Raw genomic sequence first — 18,509 nt, 5'->3', positions numbered from 1 at the left:
AATCCCATCCCAATTCTATTGGTCAAAATGAATGCATGATTTTCTCCCAACTTCCAGCTCCATCTTTTATCCCAAATACTGCCAAATTTGGCCATTCTCCAATACTTATTCTCCATCTAAATTCTATAAATCCAATCACCAAATCCAACACATCATGTAACAACCCAACCTGAGACCAAACCAAAATTCAGCTTCAATGCCGATATACCAAACCCATCCCCATACCCCAATCTCATTTGAAAAAGTGAAAACCTAACAGGGAAGATGAAATCAGCTTGACCTCAATAAGAAATCCAGCCTGGTCATTAATCAGGCTGGAGTGATAGACACAGGGAAAGCTGGTCGCAAATTTAGCAGAAAGCACCATTCCTCTCAACATCATGCAGGAGTTGTAAAATACCATACCCCCGTCTTTTGAATGACTACTGATTTTTTTTAAACTAATGATCCACCTGTACTATTCTAATCTCAAAAGTGACAACCCAGATCTTCTGACTATTCTATAGATCAGCCTGGATACAGTACAGGGAGGAACAACTACACAAGGTCATAAATACCAGAAAGTGGGGGCCATTGGGAATCATTCTGAAGACTGCTACTGATGACTCCTTCCCTTGTATGGCTGAGTAATATTCCATTGTATGTATTTACCATATTTTCTTTATCCACTCATCTGTCTATGGAGATTTATATTGTCTCTCTATTTAAAAGTGATTTGATTTCTTTCTTCAGTAGTTTGTAGCTTCCAGCATATAAGTTCTGCGCATGTGTTGTTAGATTTGTACGTAAGTATTTCATTTTTTTGAGTGACTGTAAGTGGTATAGTGTTTTTAATTTTGGTCTCCTAGGATTCATTGCTAGGATTCGTTGCTAGAAAACAACAACAGGGGCGCCTGGGTGGCTCAGCTGGTTAAGTATCCGACCTCCACTCAGGTCATGATCTTGTGGTTTGTGAGTTTGAGCCCCAAGTCTGGCTCTTTGCTGACAGCTCGGAGCCTGGAGCTTGCTTCAGATTCTGTCTCTCTCTCTATGCCCCTCTGCTGCTTGCCCTCTGTCTCTCTCAAATATAAATAAATATTAAAAAAATTTTTTAAAAAGAAAAGAACAACAATAACAAAAGATTTTAGTATGTTTAGTGACAGTGAAAAATTCATTTACTGGGAAGGTTTTTGTCGTTGTTATAGATTCCTTGGGAATCAATTAAGATTTGTCACTTGTAAAATGGGCATGAACACTGTACTCTGTTGCATAGAACTGTGGGCATTAGGTGAGGTGGACGTGTTAAGGCTTTTAGCATGGAGCTGACGCAGAATGTTTACTCAATAAATATGTTCCCTTCCTTCATCCCACTTCTGAAGGAGTTATTTCTACCAAGGGGAACGGACAGGGCCCATTCCTTTCGTCTTCTATCCATCTTGCTCCCTCAGATTTCCCTAAGTCACCTCCCTCCTGATAGCCCCGCCCCTGCCCCGCCCACTGCTTTGCTCTACCCCCATCCTTCCCCTCCCCCACCCCGCACGGCCCTTGCTCAGCGGGGCTGGAAGCTCATGGTGTAATTTCGTGGGATAGTGGCTAAGCCCACAAGTTTGGGGGACACGTCAATATCTTGGGGCAGCTGAGGGGACTTGAGGCAGAAGTTCTGCAAGATGGTGGTGAGGAAAAGAAAGAGCTCCATTCTAGCCAGACCTTCTCCGAAACAGTACCGCTTTCCTGAAGAGACAGAATGGGAGGGCTGGAGGTGAGGCCTGCTCTCACTGCTCCCTTCCCCACTACCCACCCCCAACTGCATTCTCCCAGAGAGCAGGGACTGAGAAACTTTCAGAGACATCTCTAACCCTCTCTGAGCGTCAGTTTCTCTTGTACATGGGATAGGGGTGAGCTATCCCAAGCTGTAGCAATGGGAAATTTAGGTGCCCCTTCCTTCCAAGCACACACTCAGATATGGCTGCCGGGCTCTCATCTCCTCCCAAGGAATCTCAAGAATCTAAATGACTTTGGACAAATATCTGACTCACTCAGGGCTTTGATTTTCCCCATCTGTGAAATGGATACAATCATCCCTTTCCAGTTGCCTGGACACAGGTACTTGGTAGTCATGGGGTTTGCAGCTGGTTGGCTCTAGAGTAGATCTTAGAGGGACTTTCAAGCTGGAGACAGACCCCAGGCTACAGCTTAGAGATGGGATGTGGGATGAAGGAGGCCCCGTTGGTGGGAGCAGTGGCTTAGCAGCAAGCAGACCGGGGTCTCTTACCGATGGAGAAGGGCACAAAAGCATCACTCTTCTTAAACTGGCCCTTCTCATCCAGGAAGTGCTGGGGGTGGAAGTCTCGGGGGTGGGAAAAGAACTTGGGGTCTCTCAGCACAGAGCCCAGCATAGGGAACACTTCAGTGCCCTGGTGAGGAGGAGAGGGGTATTTGATAAGGTGGAGTGGGGGCAGGGTGTGCTGAAAGCACATGGAGGTTGATGGGACAATGTGGGTGCCCTGAGTGATAAGAAATGGGAGGCGGGGGAGTGTGGGTCCCCTGGGGACATGAGACTCAGGTCTCTGAGCCAGGAAGCTTGGCAGACATGGGGGTTCATGTCTCCTGAGAAGGGAAGTTTGAGGAGCACAGGTTCTGTGTCTCTTAGGACAGAAGGTGTGGGGGACCCACAGTTCATGTCTCTCAAGGCAGGAGGTTGAGAGGACATGGGGGTTCATGCTCTCTGGGACTGGGTTTGAGAGACATCAGGTTTGTGTTTCTCTGGGCAGGATGTTTGGGGGACATGAGATCCGTGTCCTTGAGGGAGGAGGTCTAGACATGAAGTTCATGTCTCTTGAGAGAGGAAGTTTGGGGGTATGGGGTTCATATTCCTTGTGGAAAGAGCTCTGGGGGAGACACGGGATTCAGGAATCTCTGAGGGGATTGAAGGGACATGGTGGTTGGAACAGTGTTTGATTGAAGCAATGGGACAGGGGCTGGGAAGCTTCTAAGGGAATGGATTGCTGGGTCACAGGGAGCAGGTTGGAGGTCCCCCAAGGTGGGACAGGAAGATACCTTGGGGAGGAAGAACTCCCGAAACTTGGTGTCCTTGGTGACTCTGCGGGCCAGGCTCAGGGGGATTATGTCTCCAAATCTTTGGATCTCATGGATCACCGCCTCTGTGTAGGGCATCTTGGCCCTGTCCTCAAACTTGGGCTGCCGGTTCTTGCCAATCACCTGGTCAATCTCCTCGTGGATTTTGGCTGTGGGAGGAGGGGGAAGGTATTTAGGTATCTGGGGTTTCGGGGCAGTGATGATAGTCCAAATGTGTACATCCATGTATGCCATGGACTTAGACCATTCAAAACAGATGTTGGCCATATGCATTGTTGGTGCAGCATCCTGTTCACCTGGTCGTGCCAGAATCATGAGTAGGCATAAGGGAGGAGTTTGGGGAATGGTTTGGAGAGCAGGCAGTGGATATACATTTGACCCAGCATGGAAGCTATTTACCAATCCGTTCAGATATTTTCAATACTTAAACACTTAGTGAAACTCGGCTGGTGCTCATCAGCAGAATATCACCTAGTCTCCAGATAACAGGGTATGTCTGAGGCTTCAGGGATCTGGGGAAGGTGGGGATGTTGCAGTGGGCTCAGAGGAAGTTTGAGGGCCTGTGGCTGCCACTTTGTTGCCCCCCACCCTGCAGCCTTACCCTCCACATCTGGGTGCTTCATGAGCAGCAGGAAGCCATACCGCAGGGTCGTGCTGACTGTCTCAGTGCCCGCAAAGAAGAGGTTCAGTGTGGTCAGCACCAGGTTCTTCAAGTAGAACTCTGTGTTGGGGTTGTTCTGCTCCTATAGGGAGAGAGGGCTTCAGGCCAAGCCCACTCCCTTCAGGGCTCTCAGGGCCCTTCTGGGGTCTTTCTCTTTGGACCCCTCTCTCTTAGATCCAGACCAGAGGTGGGAGGAGGGACTTGGTTCTACTAGCTCTTTGTTCAGGCTGCTGGCTCTGCCCAAAATGCCCTTCCCACACTCGTTACCCACCTGCTTATCTGTCCTTTACTCTTCAAGAACACTTTTTTATGGTGGGGATATTGAGAAGGAGAGGAATAGAGTCAGTGAGTGCATGGTACGGAATTGCTTGCTATTATGGTTGGCACACACTGGTCCTGCCCATGGGCAGGGGCTCAGTAGAGGGAGCAGCCATAGTTATTATACTTGGGATTGTGAGGATGTTATGAGGGGAATGGTTTGAACGAGCCTCTGCTCTCCCCATGCCAGCCTGGTTTCCCTCTGCCTGGCTCTGCAGCTCTCTGCACTGGCTATTGGGGTGTACCTCCTGCATGCGGATGAGGAAGGAGTCGATGAAGTCCCGCGGGGAGTTGGGATCTAGCGTGCGTTGGTTCTGCTCCACCTTCTTGGCTATGAAGTCCTCCAGACCTTTCAAATCCTTAAATGCCTGTTGCTGTGGCCCTGGCAGGTGTTTCATGACTGATGGGAACATTTCACAGAGCTGGGGTTGAGGAGAGGAAGGGATGGGAAAGACAGCTGTCAACAGGCTGGTCTTGATGGGAGTGGGACCTTTCTTGGGGCAAGGTAGGCACTGGCTTAAAGGCACCTGTCAGGTGTTTAAGATTTACATGGAGCTGATGGGAGGAGATATCTAAGTTTTTACATGACTTAAGTGTGAGGGCTCCTTTCCCAGCATATCGTTCAGATGGATTGGGACCCATATCCAGGTTTCAGGTGTTCAAGTGAGGCTGGATTAGCGAACACATGTAGGTGTTCAGATAGTCAGATTGGGTTTTGTTGGGAGACACATGTCTAGGTGTTTAGGCATTCATGTGGTCTCACAATTTTGAGGTAAGTGTCCATATATTTAAGGGATTTGAATTGGGGGCTTTTTTCTAGGTATTCCAGTATTAATTTGGGCTGGTGTGCAGGTGTTAAAGTGGGGGACACACCTGTTCATGTGTTTCAGTTATTCACATGGGCTGATAGGGGCACATCTGTATGTGTTTGAGTGAGCTGGGTTGGGGGACACTTATTTCATGGTTTGGGGAACAGTCTATCCAGGTGTTTACACATTTAGGGAATCATTGTTGGAACCTGTCCTGATGTTCAGATATTTAACTGGGCTTGGGAGGTGGCACTTACTAGCTATTCTAGTGGGCCAGTGTAGGATGCTTGTGTAAATATCAAATGATTTTGTTGGGCTAGATTTATAGCACCTGGTCTTCAGGTATTCAAGAGGTGGGCTGAGGTGACTTCTTGTACAGATGTTAGGATATTCATGGAAAGATGGAATATTTTAATAGGGAGCAACTGTTAGATATTAAGGTAAGTAGGGATGGGAGTACCTGCTTGAGGAAGAGACAGCTGGTTTGAGGGTGTGTTTCTTATCTATAGGCTCTGGCTTTTTCCTTCTCCTTCTCCCCTCTTCTTCTTCTGCTCCCCCATCCCCTTCCTCCTCTTCTTTCTCTTCTTTCTTCTCCTCTTTCTTTTTCTATTCCTCCTCCTCTCTCACCTACTTCTCCTCCTTCCCCTCTTCCTGGCCCTCCTCTTTCTTCTTTCTTCTTCTTCTTCTTCTCCTCCTCCTCCTCCTCCTCCTCCTTCTCCTCCTTCTCCTTCTCCTTCCTCTTTTGTTGAGGAGCTACTGTCGATATACAGGTGTCTCTGGAAACTGGGTATTGGGTACCTGTCCTGAGTTCTGGTGCAGCTGTTTAGTTGTCCAAAGATGGGGGCTGGTTTTGAAGGTATCCTACCAGAAGAAGATGGTATTTGGGGCACCTGTCTCCATGTGGGAAAGAAATTGGAGGGTTGTAGTAGGGGTGTTGTAGAGACAGACTGGGATGGGTTACCTGACCCATAGATGTAGCTGTGAACTGGAAGCTTCCCAGCATCATACGCAGCAGTGACAGGAACTCTTTGTCCTCATAGTCAAAGCGGTCCCCAAAGACAATGGAGCTGATGACATTGGACACTGTCCGGCTCAGGAAGAAGGTGGGATCGATGAAGGTGCCTGGGGAATGGGATGGGGTTGAGGAGAGACAGGGATCTGGGGGAGCATCCACTGGGCAGTCTGACACCAGCCTGAGAAGTGGAGGAGGGCACTGGAATGATGAGCCAAGCTCTCAGCACAAGAACTCAGAGCCGGGAGCCTAGATGCCTTCCCCCAGGCCAGTCCCCTTCCAGGACCAGAAAGCTCTTGCATCCTCGTGGGTACTCTCCTCCTTCTTGCCCATGCCCATCTGGCTCACCTTGCGTGCCCCGGAAAGCCTCGATGAGGAAGCCCGCCTCTTCCTGGATCCGCTCCTCGATGCCACGCTTGCCCAAACCAAAGTCCCGCAGCGTTGTGATGGAGAAGCGCCGGAGCTGCTTGGCTCGCTCGCCATTGCTGAACGTCACCCCTGGGGAGGGAGGATACAGTTGGGGGAGGCTGGGAGGGGTGGGGGCAGAGGTGGAGGGAGGTGAGCAGAGGGCAGGAGTGGGGGAAGGAAGGGTTCAGAGGAGACAGGGAGATACAACTCAAGAGTCAGAGAAATATTGAAAGAGATAGAAACCGAGTTGGAAGAAAAGAATCAGGAGAGAGACAAAGACGTGGAGATGGACTGACCACGGTTCTGAGTCAGAAATCCCAAGAGCTCCTCAAAGACACACAGAAAGAAGAGGTATATCTGAGAGAGAACAGGGACATGGGGCCAAGAAGCAGGGGAAATAGAGATGCAGGCACTCAGGGTCAAGTTAGAGAAGACCAGGGAGAAGGGACAATAAGTAGGGACAGGGACAGAGGGGAGCAGGGGGAGAACTCGGCCTCAGCCTTGGGTGGGAAGGTGAGTCAAGAGAAGAACAGTGGGGAAACTGAGGCCATCGAGTGTTCCTGACCACATGCCCCCATCCCGAGCCCCTCACCATAGCCTTTGAAGAGTAAGTCGAAGGTGGCCTGCCCGCCTCGCCCACTGAATTCCTCAGCCTGGTCCACCAGCGCCTCCTTCACGGCCTTGTGTCCACACAGCACCACAATGCGCCGCGGCCCCAGGTGGACCGTGAACACGGGGCCATAGCGCTCGCTGATCTAACCAAAGTGAGAGTGCTTAGAGGGAGCGGCCCCACTGGGAACTGGCCCTGTGCCCAGACCTCACCCATTGCATGCATTTCCCCCAGGTTCTGGCACTCAACGGGCGGGTATCCCAGGATCTGCTCTTCCCTGCCTAGGACCCTGCTGCCCCAACTGCACAATTCCACTTTCCTAAGACTCCCATCCAACCTTGCCTGCCCCCTGCCACAATGCCCCAGCTCAATTAGGCAGGCCCCCAGCCCCACCCCCTTCCACCATCCCCTGCCTCATGGCACCTTCATGAAGGAATCCGACAGCTGCTTTGTGTTCAGCTGCAGGTAGTTCCCAATGAGGGGCAATGGGGTGGGTCCTGGAGGGAGCTTCCCCCAGAGCTTCCTCTGCTTCCAGGCAGACATCAAGACCATCATTGTCAGGCAGGTGAGCAAAGCCACCAGAAGGAGCTCTGAGGCCAGCATGGTGGCAGTGAGAGTGACAGATGGCTGGGGTGGTTTGCCTTTATACCACCTAGGAGAGAAGGGTGGACTTTGGTTCTGTTTGTTAATTGTGCCATTTCACTTACCAGCTGTAGTGCCTTCCCCCACCCCCTCCTGCCCCGGGCTCACCGCTGAGCTTGGGACAAGCCAGCAAGGCAGGAAGAAGTGACCCCAGGGAGATCAATAGGGAGGGGTCCCTAAGGCAGAATGTTGTTGCCCCTCAGGAGGGGCCACCCCAGAGCTGTAGACTTGGGTAAAGCAGTAGAAAAATTAGGAACCTCCGGATTTTGGAATATTTGGTTTCAGATTCTGAAGCTTTGGATTTGAGGTCAGAGTGAGAAGTGACCCAAAAGTTATGGGTTAGGGCATCTTGGGAGAAAAGAATCCAAAGATCTGGGTTTAAGGGTGTTGCAGTGAGACAGAATGTGTGGCTGAAGATTTGGGGTTTCTTGCTGAGGAGGGATGTATGATGAAAAGTCTTTCTCAGGAGGGGAAACTCCAGGGAGTGAATTTGGGGGTCTTGGAGTGACCCCTGGCTGTGATAGAGGTTCCTGGGAGAAGTATACAGGAATCCAGAGGGATCAAGAGCAAGCACCTGCCCCAGGCTTTGACCTGCTTTTGCTTTGGACACAGTGTCACCTCTGGTGCCCAGAATCCTCACTGGAACCTCAGAGCAAGGTCAGAATCAGTGTCATGGCCTGTCTGTGGTTGGGAAAGGGGTAGAAGTCCAGAGCCACATTCAAGTAGAACTTTCCTTAGGAAAGAAGAGTAACTCATGGTCTCAGTGGCAGAGGGACTGGGCAGGACTTGGAAATAAGTAATGACCTCCACCAATATGTTGTCAAAAAAGTCCCAACTGTCTTAAGGGGTGTAATTTACAGAGAGCCACACCGGTCCTACCCAGTCCCTAGGGGAGCTTGCTAGGTTCATCATTTCCATGGTTGTTGGTACTAGTAGCAATACTGATGTTTCCCATTTCGTAAGTGAGAAGACTGAGGACAGACAACAGAGGGTGGGCAAGGGCCCCTGTGTCTCTGAACTGTACGCTTACTCCCCCTTTCTGGGGCTGGGGTTCCCTGCCAGTAGAAGGGGAGCACTGGAGAAGAGAAGGTGGGGGATGAGAGAGTGTGTGAGGTACCCTAGGGGTGATTGGGGATTGGGCAGAGTGGTCGGCAGCAGGCAAAGGGAATGACAGCAGGAGAGGTTTGGGAAAACTCCTGAGTCAGGAGAGAGCCGGGCCCTGGATGCTGAAAGTGGGTGTGAGGACAGATGGTGGTCCTGCTGTCCTCTCCTTGGTGACCTTCTTCCTTAACAAGAGGGTGCTCCCCTTTGGTGACCACTAACTATGAAGAGGCAGTGTGCAAACTGTGATCTCATGGAATCCTTCTGGCAGTAGGGCTCTGTCCTAGCATCCTCATTTTGCTTTCAGAAGAACAAGCCTCCCTACCTGCTGGAAGTCACAGGTGGGGTGGCAGGTAGGGAGCTGGGATTTGAACCCTGTCCATTCCTTCCTCCATTGACTGGCCTAGCCCACCCTGAAGGCCAAGTGGAGACCAAGTTTAGCAATGGGTGGTGTGGAGACTAGCATCAGTGTTGGACGCAGAGATACAGTGGCAGGCTCTGTTTTCAATCCTAGTGTCTAGGATTGAAAACAGGTTGGCCCTGAACTTGATATCAGGAGATCGTTAACAGAGCCATGTCTGGTGCCAGGAGGGTCTGAGAGCAGGCCCAGGTGGCCATGGGGGTGGCTTCAGGGTGGCATCATGCAGCTCTGGGGTTGGTCCCAGCAGACTCTGACATGAGCACCATGTGGGTGCTGGACTGGTCTTCAGTGGGCCTGAGAGGGGCCCCGATGGGCACAAGGCAGCATCTGATAGCTGGACCCCCTGCTCAGATGCTAGCCCTAACCTTAGAGGAGTGCAGGTGCATGAGGTTGGCACTCTCAGTACTAGTATGTTGCTCTAGGCCCCTGAGCCAGAGTCCTATGGGGGAGGGAACAAGGGGCAGAGAACAAAGCAGAAAGAGGAATGTTGTTTGTTGAGTTGTGCTTTTTTTGTTGGTTTGTTTTATTGTATGTGTGTGTGTGCCTTGGCAGAGAATGTTTTTGGTTTTAATGAAGGGAGGGGTATTAGTACAGGCTTGGCAGGTATCAGTTTCCCTAAAGCCAACCAAGCCTATATTAACAATTAAGAGTATGATTAAGCTCTGGATTGGAATCCCTTGTCCCTTCTTTGTTGTGGGACCTTGAACAGGTCACCTCACCTCTCTGAGTCTCATGGGGCCAATAACAGGACCCACCTCTTAGCCTATTTTCAGAGGAGTCATGGGTTCATGCGTGTGAAATACATGGCAGTAAGTGCCAACGAATGGTAGCTGTTCCTATTACTCCACAGAATGAAGGACATGAGTAAGGGGTTCTCTAAATCCCCTTCTGGGTTTCATCTTTTCTGGTCTAAAGTTCTGATTACTTCTTCTTTGGGAAAAGAGGAAGGGAGAGAAAGCCTTGTGGGAACCTGCCTGCCTTTCCTTCCTTGGCACAGCTGAGCCTTCCCCCCTGGGGCTGATAATACGACATTGACCTTGGGTGTGTGTGCAGACCAGTGTGCCTGAATGCACACCAGCCCTTTTCTGTCTATGGGTAACTGAGTACATGCTTTGGGGTATGCCTGTTAAGGGATGTCTACACATATGTCTGTGTGTGCACCCTCATGCCTGACTGTGTGTTAATGATGTATGTGCACGTACTACTGGTGACTGGGTATGGGCATGTGGATGGACACGTGTGTGTGTATTCGGGCACAGTGTGTAGGCACGTGGGTCATGTTGTGTACACATGTCTGAGATCTGCTTGTGCCTGTCTGTGTTTGCATTCAAACAATGCTGACCCGGCTCTGTCTCCCTTCTCTAAATACCAGCTGATTCCCTTATTTTTCAGGGTATTGCCTTGCTCAGGTTTCAAGGGTTACAGTCAGCAGAAAAAGCCTGCATCGGACGCATGTGTCCTGAGAGCATTCTGAGGTGGGTCAACTCCTATTGCATGAACTCAAATATCCACTCAGAAAATTCTCTCCCATAGTCTCCCCCAGGCTCCTGAGCCATTCAACACTTTTAAGACAGTCATCCAGGGGTGCTTGCGTGGCTCAGTCGGTTAAGTGTCCAACTTGGTCTCAGTTCATGTTCTCGCTGTTCGTGGGTTCCAGCCTCATGTCAGACTCTGCTGACAGCTCAGAGCCTGGGGCCTGCTTCCCATTCTGTGTCTCCCCCTCTCTCTGCTCCTCCCCCACTCATTCTCTCTCTCTCTGTCTCTCAAAAATGAATAAACATTTTAAAAACATATTAAAATATTTCCAGACAGTCATCCAACCAGTGCTCAATCAAGCCACCACTCCATGACGCCTGTGCTGAGGGATGCTGAGGACACTAAGGTGACCAAGACAGACTGTGCCCCACCCTCATGAAGCTGTCATGCCACAAGGGAGACAGAGCAGCTACAAGTCAGTGAAGCTCAGAACACACAGGGCTGGGGTGAGAAGTCACAGACAGAGGAGTCACGGTGGGGATGGGGGAGACAGAGGAGTCAGGGCAAGGTTGGGGGAGACAGACAGAAGGGTCAGGGCAGGATTGGGTGGCACAGGTGTCTGTAGGGGCCCAGAAGTGGTACCTGTTTCAACCTTGTCAACTCAGGCTGAGTCACCTGAGGGCAAAGTAGGGATTTTTCAGGGCAGGATAGGGAGAGTAGGGAGGGAGAATTCTGGGCAGAGGAATCCAAGTGCCAAGGCAGTGGAGCATGGTCGGGTGCTGTTAGGGTGGAAGGATCTGGGGCCCTGCGCACTGATGAGGCTGTAGCCATGAGCAGGGGTCAGACCTGCTGGACCTTATGTGACTTGGTGGGGAGCTGGACCGTGTCCTAAGATGATGGGGAGCCCCAGAAGGGGTGTAGGCAGGGGAAGAAGATGGTTAAATTTGTGTTTCAGAGGGATTGTTCAGATTTTTGGAGAAGCTGAGACTACAGATGGAGAGACATAGAAGTAGCTTCTATAGGCTCCAGGTGACAGAGGACAGGGCCATGAGCATGGGGAGGAGGCATGGGCTGGAGAAAGATATGGAAGGACAAACGAATTCTTCCTTGGTTATGCGGTGGTTGTGTGGGGTAAGGTGGGGTAGAGCCCAGTGTGGGGGTAGGTGGGAGTGCCATGTATTGGTCTGGGGACACAGATCAGGAGCCGGTTTGAGGCAGGAGACACATTGGGGAACCAGGCACAATCCCTGCTTCTAGGGATTTCTCTGACTGGTGAGAGAGCAGATCCGGATAAACCAAAGTCTTCAATGATCCCATTAGTATTCATTAATAATTATTTGTGATAATTTACTACTTGGGGTTGAGGATTGGGAGTGCTTCCTAGAGGCGGTGTCGTTTGAACTGGGTCTTGCAGGATGAGCTCACAGGTGGGGGAGGGGAGGAGGGCAGGGCAGAGAGAGCCTCACAAGCCAGGCTTGGCCATGTGAGATGGTGGGACAGAGCAGACATCTGTGACCGCTACACCCCTGCTCCCTCTGCCATCCTCATCAATCAACTTTCTGTCCTCTACCCCCAGCCTGACCCAAACTCCAGAAAAAGCTGGCTCATGGTCACAAGTGTGCCTGAAATCTATGACCCTGTCCCAAATGAGATTTTTTGTTTAATTGAAGTAAAGGGGCACCTCGGCTCTTTCAGTCAGTACAGCGTATGGCTCTTGATCTTGGGGTTGTGATTTCAAGCCCCACACTGGGTGTAAAGTTTATATGTATGTATACATTTATACATATACATACATGCGTATATACACTTATATGTATGTGTATATATGTATATGTATACATGTATATGCATATATGTAAGTAAATAAATCAAGAAAATACTTATCTAAAAAATTAACCCTTTTAATGAAAACAGTTCATAGCATTTACTACAATTTACTACATTCACAGAGGTGAGCAATGAACCACCTCTCACTAGTTTCAAAGCATTTCCAAATGAGAATTTTAGGTAAGCCTTCTTGGTTTAAATTTATCTTTTTAATGTTTGTTTTTGAGAGACAGAGAGAGAGAGACAGAGCATGAGGTATGTGTCGGGGCGGTGGGGGGGGGGGGGCGGCAAACAGAGAGGGAGACACAGAATCCGAAGCAGGCTCTAGGGCCGAGCTGTCAGCACAGAGCCCAACATGGAGCTCAAATTCATGAACTGAGAGATCATGTCCTGAGCCAAAGTCAGACACTTAACAGATTGGGCCACCAGGTGCCCCTTCTTGGTTTAAATCTAAATGCTAGTACTGCTGACAATGATAGCATTCCATAGCCTATGATCTTACCCTGTGAAGCTCTTCATGGGCATCTTATTCAAGTCCTCACTACAAGCCTGTGAGGTTGGGTTTATCATGCCCAGTTTGCAGATGAGTTAAGTAAGGCCCAAAGAAGTGGAAATGAGTTGTTTGGGGCTCCACGGATGATCAGGGTAGAGCCTGGGCCTGGCCTTTGGCTGACTCTAGATTTCATGCTCTTAACCCCACTCTGGGCTGCCAAGCCCCGCCTTTTTTCTTTATGAGACATCAGCAAACTGTTGCTGATAATCCTGTGGTTTGAAAACTTCCTTGTAAGCCTAAAAGATTTCAAATGTTCAAAAGGAAATAAAAGTAAAACCGGTCTTTCAATAGGAGGGAGGCTTGACCTTCAGCTGTGTTTGCTTCTTTGGGACATTAACCAAAGGCTGGGTAACCAGTGTCACACAGTGAAGGGGAGAATGCGTAGAACAAGGTGTTTGATCAGAGACTGAAGTGTTTGTGTTCAGGTTTCAGATGGCGGCCAGGATCAGGGTGGGCTGCGGGAGTGTGGCTGAAATGGCATCAAGGGAAGGCCAAGGAGAAGGAGAAAGTCAAGGTGCTTTCTGTCTGGTTGCTGGGACAGCTCTTGCCAAAGGCCACTCTCATGCCTTCTTGCAGGAACAGGGCTGCTTTTGGAGGAGAGAGAGGGAGAAGGTTTGAGAGAAGACAGGGCCAAAGGAGACAGATTCAAAAAAAGGAAAGGGTTTTCCTAAGAGGGTGGAGGGCTATACTCTAGAGGTGCTGTGGGGAGTTTCTGACTCTGGTCATGGTCGAATAGCTCCTACTGGATCAAGCATCCTGAAAATAACAGCCATCAACTCCAAATAAAATGTTAAAAACAGCAGCAGCAGCAGAAACAACAACAACAACAACAACAACAACAACAACAACAACAAATGATTCCCTGACATCACTGGAGAGTGGATCAAAGCAGGCAGATACTGAATGGGGTCAAAAGAAAGGAATTTCCAGTGATTAAAGCTTTTGGCCTGAGGCAGGTGGGGACAGTGCCTTGAGGATGGCTGGAACCCAGGCAGAAGCTTTGTTAAGTTTTCTGAGTTGAAGGATTAGAGGACAGAATGCAGAGTGACTACAGAGCCTGGTGGCAGCGGTGATAGGGTCTCCAAAAGGTGAGAGCTGGAGTTGGGGAGCCCCAAATCTGTAAAAACTCTGCCCACATGTCTGACTGTTTGTTGAAGTGCTTAGGTGCTCGGAAACTCCCCGAGGTGGCAGGTGAGGTTAAAAGAACTTAAAAGAGATTTCAGAGCTGTGCATTTGAGTTCAGTCAAGTTAACTGCTCCCTGAAACAAAACGAAAGAGATTAATATTCTTCAGTAGAACATTAGAGAATCCAGAGTCTTTATAGTATATTACTTGTCATATCCAGGATAAAATCCAAAATATATGGGCATAGGAAGATACAGGAATATATGACCATACTCAAGAGAAAAGGCAATTGATGGAGATTGAGCCTGGCATGTTCATAATGTTGGAATTTATCTGAGGAGATTTAGAAGCACCTATTATGTCCATGTTCAAAGATGTCTGTGGTTTTGAGAAGCAAGAGGTATTGACCTACCTTCTGACTGTGAGGCTCATCAGAGGTTGTCAAATGTGTCACCTTCATTGGAGAGAGTGTTAGGGAAAGCTGTGCTCTTGAGAGGAGAGCCTGTTTTGAGTAAGATTGGGAAATGGACAGAAAATTTGGACAAGCAGTTTATGTATGAAGCAAATATTAATAGGACACCGACTATGTGCCAGGCGTTGTTTCAGTGGTTGAGGATATAGCGGTCAAGCAAACGGTCCAGCCTCTGACCCTGTGTGGTTACATTCTAAATGTGTCCAGGAATTTAGGTCAAAGACATTCTGCTCAGAAACCCACTTGGGGAAAGGGTCATGGAAGCAGGAAGGAAATAAATGGTGTTATAACAAGCCAGCAGATAATAATAATGGCCGTATTTATTACTATAGCTAATGATTATCAAATGCCATGCGAGAGCTATGCTAAGTGAGATTTTAGCAACAGCTCTGTGAGATAGGGTATGTTACTCTTTTTTTAATTTTTTAATGTTTATTTATTTTTGAGACACACACACACAGAGCATGAGCAGGGGAGGGGCAGAGAGAGAGGGAGACAGAATCCAAAGCAGGCTCCAGGCTCTGAGTTGTCAGCATAGAGCCGGACGTAGGGCTTGAACTCACAAGCCGTGAGATCATGACCTGAGCTGAAGTCAGATGCTTAACTGACTGAGCCACCTGGGTGCGCCAGGTTATGTTATTCTTTACAGCTTTCAAGTGAAGAAGCTGAGATCACCAACTCAGAAGTTGCAGAGCTAAGGAATCAAGTCTGCCTGTTCAAAGGACTCCATCTTTTATTTTTATTTATTTATTTATTTATTTATTTATTTTACTTTTTTTTTTTTTCAACGTTTATTTATTTTTGGGACAGAGAGAGACAGAGCATGAACGGGGGAGGGGCAGAGAGAGAGGGAGACACAGAGTCGGAAACAGCATCCAGGCTCTGAGCCATCAGCCCAGAGCCCGACACGGGGCTCGAACTCACAGACCGCGAGATCGTGACCTGGTTGAAGTCGGACGCTTAACCGACTGCGCCACCCAGGCGCCCCTAGGACTCCATCTTTTAATCACTAGACCATATGGTAGTCTACCAGGCAGGCATTGGAAATAGTAAGAGGAACAACAGGCTGGTTTGAGTGAAATCAGTTCACATACAGCTTCAATAGCTAGTGATACATACACTTTAATCCTTACATGAAGTTCACACTCGGTTTTGAGAGCATGGCTTTGGGCTCTTTTAAGGAGTTTGGTCTTTTGGGACACCTTTCGGAGTTGGCCTGCATTTGAGAATTTCCACAATTTCTGACCAGATTTCAACTCTGAGTCAGCCTTGCTGTTAAGGTAAGTCAGAGAGAGGGGATTTTAAAATCTTGGGGAAATGCACACAAAGTAGTTTGCACTTCCTGTAATTTCAGAATTAGCAAGGTCAACATTTTTTAAAGTTTATTTATTTACTTTGAAAGAGAGAGAGAAAGAGAGAGAGCATGTGCAAGTGGGGGAGGGGCAGAGAGTGAGGGAGAGAGAGAATCCCAAGCAGGCTCCATGCTGTCAGCACAGAGCCCAACTCAGGGCTCAATCTCATGAATCGTGAGATCATGACCTGAGCTGAAATCAAGAGTGAGACACTTAATTGACTGAGTTACCCAGGTGCCCCAAAACGTCAACATTTTATCCCTCTCTGCATTATGGCTTTTTCTGCTAATCCCAAGGAGATGGGCAGAAAGATGTCAGGGGCTAGAGAGAAACACTGGAAGTTTAAAATGAAAAAAAAAAAAATTTTAATGTTTATTTATTTTTGAGAGACAGAGAGAGACAGAGCATGAACAGGGGAGGGGCAGAGAGAGGGAGACACAGAATCCGAAGCAGGCTCCAGGCTCTGAGCTGTCAGCACAGAGCCTGACGTGGGGCTCAAACTCATGAACTACAAGATCATGACCTGAGCCGAAGTCGGACATTTAACTGACTGAGCCACCCTCTCTTTCCATGTTTAAGCTCAGTGAGTACCCCTTTGTTCTGCTTAAGCATGTGTATCATATAGCACCTGACCAATGCCAGTGCTATGTCTGTTCCCATGGGATGGGGACAAGGTCCTTCCATGTGGCAAAAGAGAGGTGCACTAGAGCTGAATTGCCCTGTATCACTGCTAGAAAAGACTATGGGGGACGAATAGGCACTATTAAAGCTGATCTTGCCATCTCTTCTCAATGTCAATTCATCATTGTTCCATCCAGTACTTGACTATGCTGTATTTTCCTTGGCAACTCTGATACCAAGATGCGGTGGGCAAAAGTGTTTGGATTTCTATTTCTGGTGGTTGTCATGGTGATGATTTTTCCTACCCTCCACGTAGTTGGTGTCCTCTCCTGGGATTGGTAACCAGTGCATGGTGGTTCTGCTCTCTTGGGATTGATAACCAATGCATGCTGCTCTGCTAGACAATGCACATGTGGATTATTTATCTTATTTTTGTCTTTCTAAACACAGTTGAAATAAACATCCCTGTGTTTCCATCTCTGCATGCTTTTCTGAAGTATAATTGTTGGGTCGAAAGGTATGTACAGAGAAGACGTTTCTTTTTTTGAAAAATTTTCATTAGTTTATTTATTTTTTGAGAGAGAGAGAGAGAGAGCAGAGGAAGGGCAGAGAAGGAGAGGGATAGAGAGAATCCCAAGCAGGTTCCACGATCAGTGCACAGAGCCTGATGTCGCGAGATCATGACCTGAGCTGAAATCAAGAGTCAGGCACTTAACTGACTGAGTCACCCAGGTGCTCCAGTGAGAAGATGTTTCTAAAACTAGAGATAATTAGACAAATCACAAAAAATAGAAAGAATTTGACTTCATAAGTAATAATAATAAATAAGTAATAAATTATTTAAGAAATCTCTCTCTTTTTCTCAAAAATAAATAAACATTTTTAAAGATTACCAAAAAAAAAGTCAGTGTATGCCACCCTATGCTCACCAGGAACCATTATCTCACTCAGACTAAAAGCCCAGGTCCTTATTGAGGTCCATGAGGCTCCACACAATCTGGCCTTTTCATGCCCTGCCCTCTTCCCATTTACCCCTACTCCCTCCCTCCCTCCTCCACTCCAACTACAGTCTCTTTGCGGATTCTAGAACACACATGCACAGCCTCCCACCTTACCACTCTGCTGTTTTTAATCTCCTTGCCAGAAACACTTATTCCCAGATACCTGCATAACTTGCTCCTCCAACACCTTGTGAGACCTACCCTGGCCTGATTATAATCCCAAACTTGGAATCTGTGCTGTTCTAACATGCTGTATCATTTACTCATTGGTTATGTTTATTCTTCATTGTCTATCTCTCCCACTAGAATGAAACTCCACCAGGACAGGAGTGTGGGTGTGTTTTGTTCACTGATGGATCCCAAGTACCTGAAGAAGGTACTGGCACATGTTGCATATTCAATAAACATTGGTTGAGTAAAATGAAATATGAGGGAAAGCTTTCATCCAGCAAGCATGTTGATGGAGTTTGGAAATAGAATAATAGAAGTCAGGGTGGCTGAACTATTCATCAAAATGGAATGAGGAGAATTTGGAACTGGGACTTGTGTAAGAAGTTCCTTCTAGACCAGGAAGGCAGGTTTAGAGGGAGAGAAGATTGATGGAGGTGGGGTCAAGGAGCCAGCAAGACGGTTGAAGATGGAGTATTAAGGGGGTGGACCATCAAGTGGGAAATCCCTGGTGGTTGACTGCTAAGAAGGATAATTAGTAACAGGGATGTCTTGAGGGCCCCTGGGTGGCTCAATCAGTTAAGCCTCCAACTCTTGATTTCAGCTCAGGTCATGATCTCACTGTTGGATCAAGCCCCGGGTCCGGCTCTGCGATGATAGTGCGGATCTTGCTTGGGATCCTCTCTCTCCCTCTCTCTTTGCTCCTCTCCTTCCTTCTACCCCGCCTGCCTCTCAAAAATAAAGAAATAAACATTAAAAGAATAACAGGGATGTCTAAAATGTCATTTTAAGTTGTTTTCGAAGTCCTACAGTGATAGCACACACAACACACAAGAAGCCTGCTACACACAACAGTC

The 18,509-nt window shown here is 48.3% G+C and overlaps 1 protein-coding gene and 1 long non-coding RNA gene across 4 annotated transcripts in view; one reads left to right on the top strand and one right to left on the bottom strand.

Annotated features, from left to right (window-relative positions):
* Window positions 1-1,116: 1,116 nt before the first annotated feature.
* LOC123578911 (cytochrome P450 2A13-like) lies at window positions 1,117-7,528 on the bottom strand. The gene is made up of 9 exons (XM_045442265.1): window positions 7,317-7,528; window positions 6,876-7,038; window positions 6,224-6,373; window positions 5,825-5,985; window positions 4,300-4,476; window positions 3,677-3,818; window positions 3,037-3,224; window positions 2,252-2,393; window positions 1,117-1,710 (listed from the first exon to the last, which is right to left on the bottom strand). Exons 1-9 carry the CDS (start codon window positions 7,494-7,496, stop codon window positions 1,529-1,531), a joined length of 1,485 nt encoding a protein of 494 aa, XP_045298221.1. The 5' UTR covers window positions 7,497-7,528; the 3' UTR covers window positions 1,117-1,528.
* A 2,886-nt stretch (window positions 7,529-10,414) lies between these two features.
* LOC123578914 overlaps window positions 10,415-18,509 on the top strand; it is a 37,906-nt gene continuing 29,811 nt past the window's right edge. For 2 of the 3 annotated variants that reach the window (XR_006702564.1, XR_006702562.1), the window contains exon 1: window positions 10,431-10,532. This is a non-coding gene — a long non-coding RNA (uncharacterized LOC123578914). Of the gene's footprint in view, window positions 10,533-16,933; window positions 17,001-18,509 lie in introns of all 3 variants that reach the window. The other variant, XR_006702563.1, reaches the window with a different exon arrangement.

The sequence above is a fragment of the Leopardus geoffroyi genome, chromosome E2, assembly GCF_018350155.1.
Source record: "Leopardus geoffroyi isolate Oge1 chromosome E2, O.geoffroyi_Oge1_pat1.0, whole genome shotgun sequence".
NCBI classification, from domain to species: Eukaryota; Metazoa; Chordata; class Mammalia; order Carnivora; family Felidae; genus Leopardus; species Leopardus geoffroyi.
Note: the sequence above shows the minus strand (reverse complement) of the source record. Positions and strands in the feature narration are given on the sequence as shown.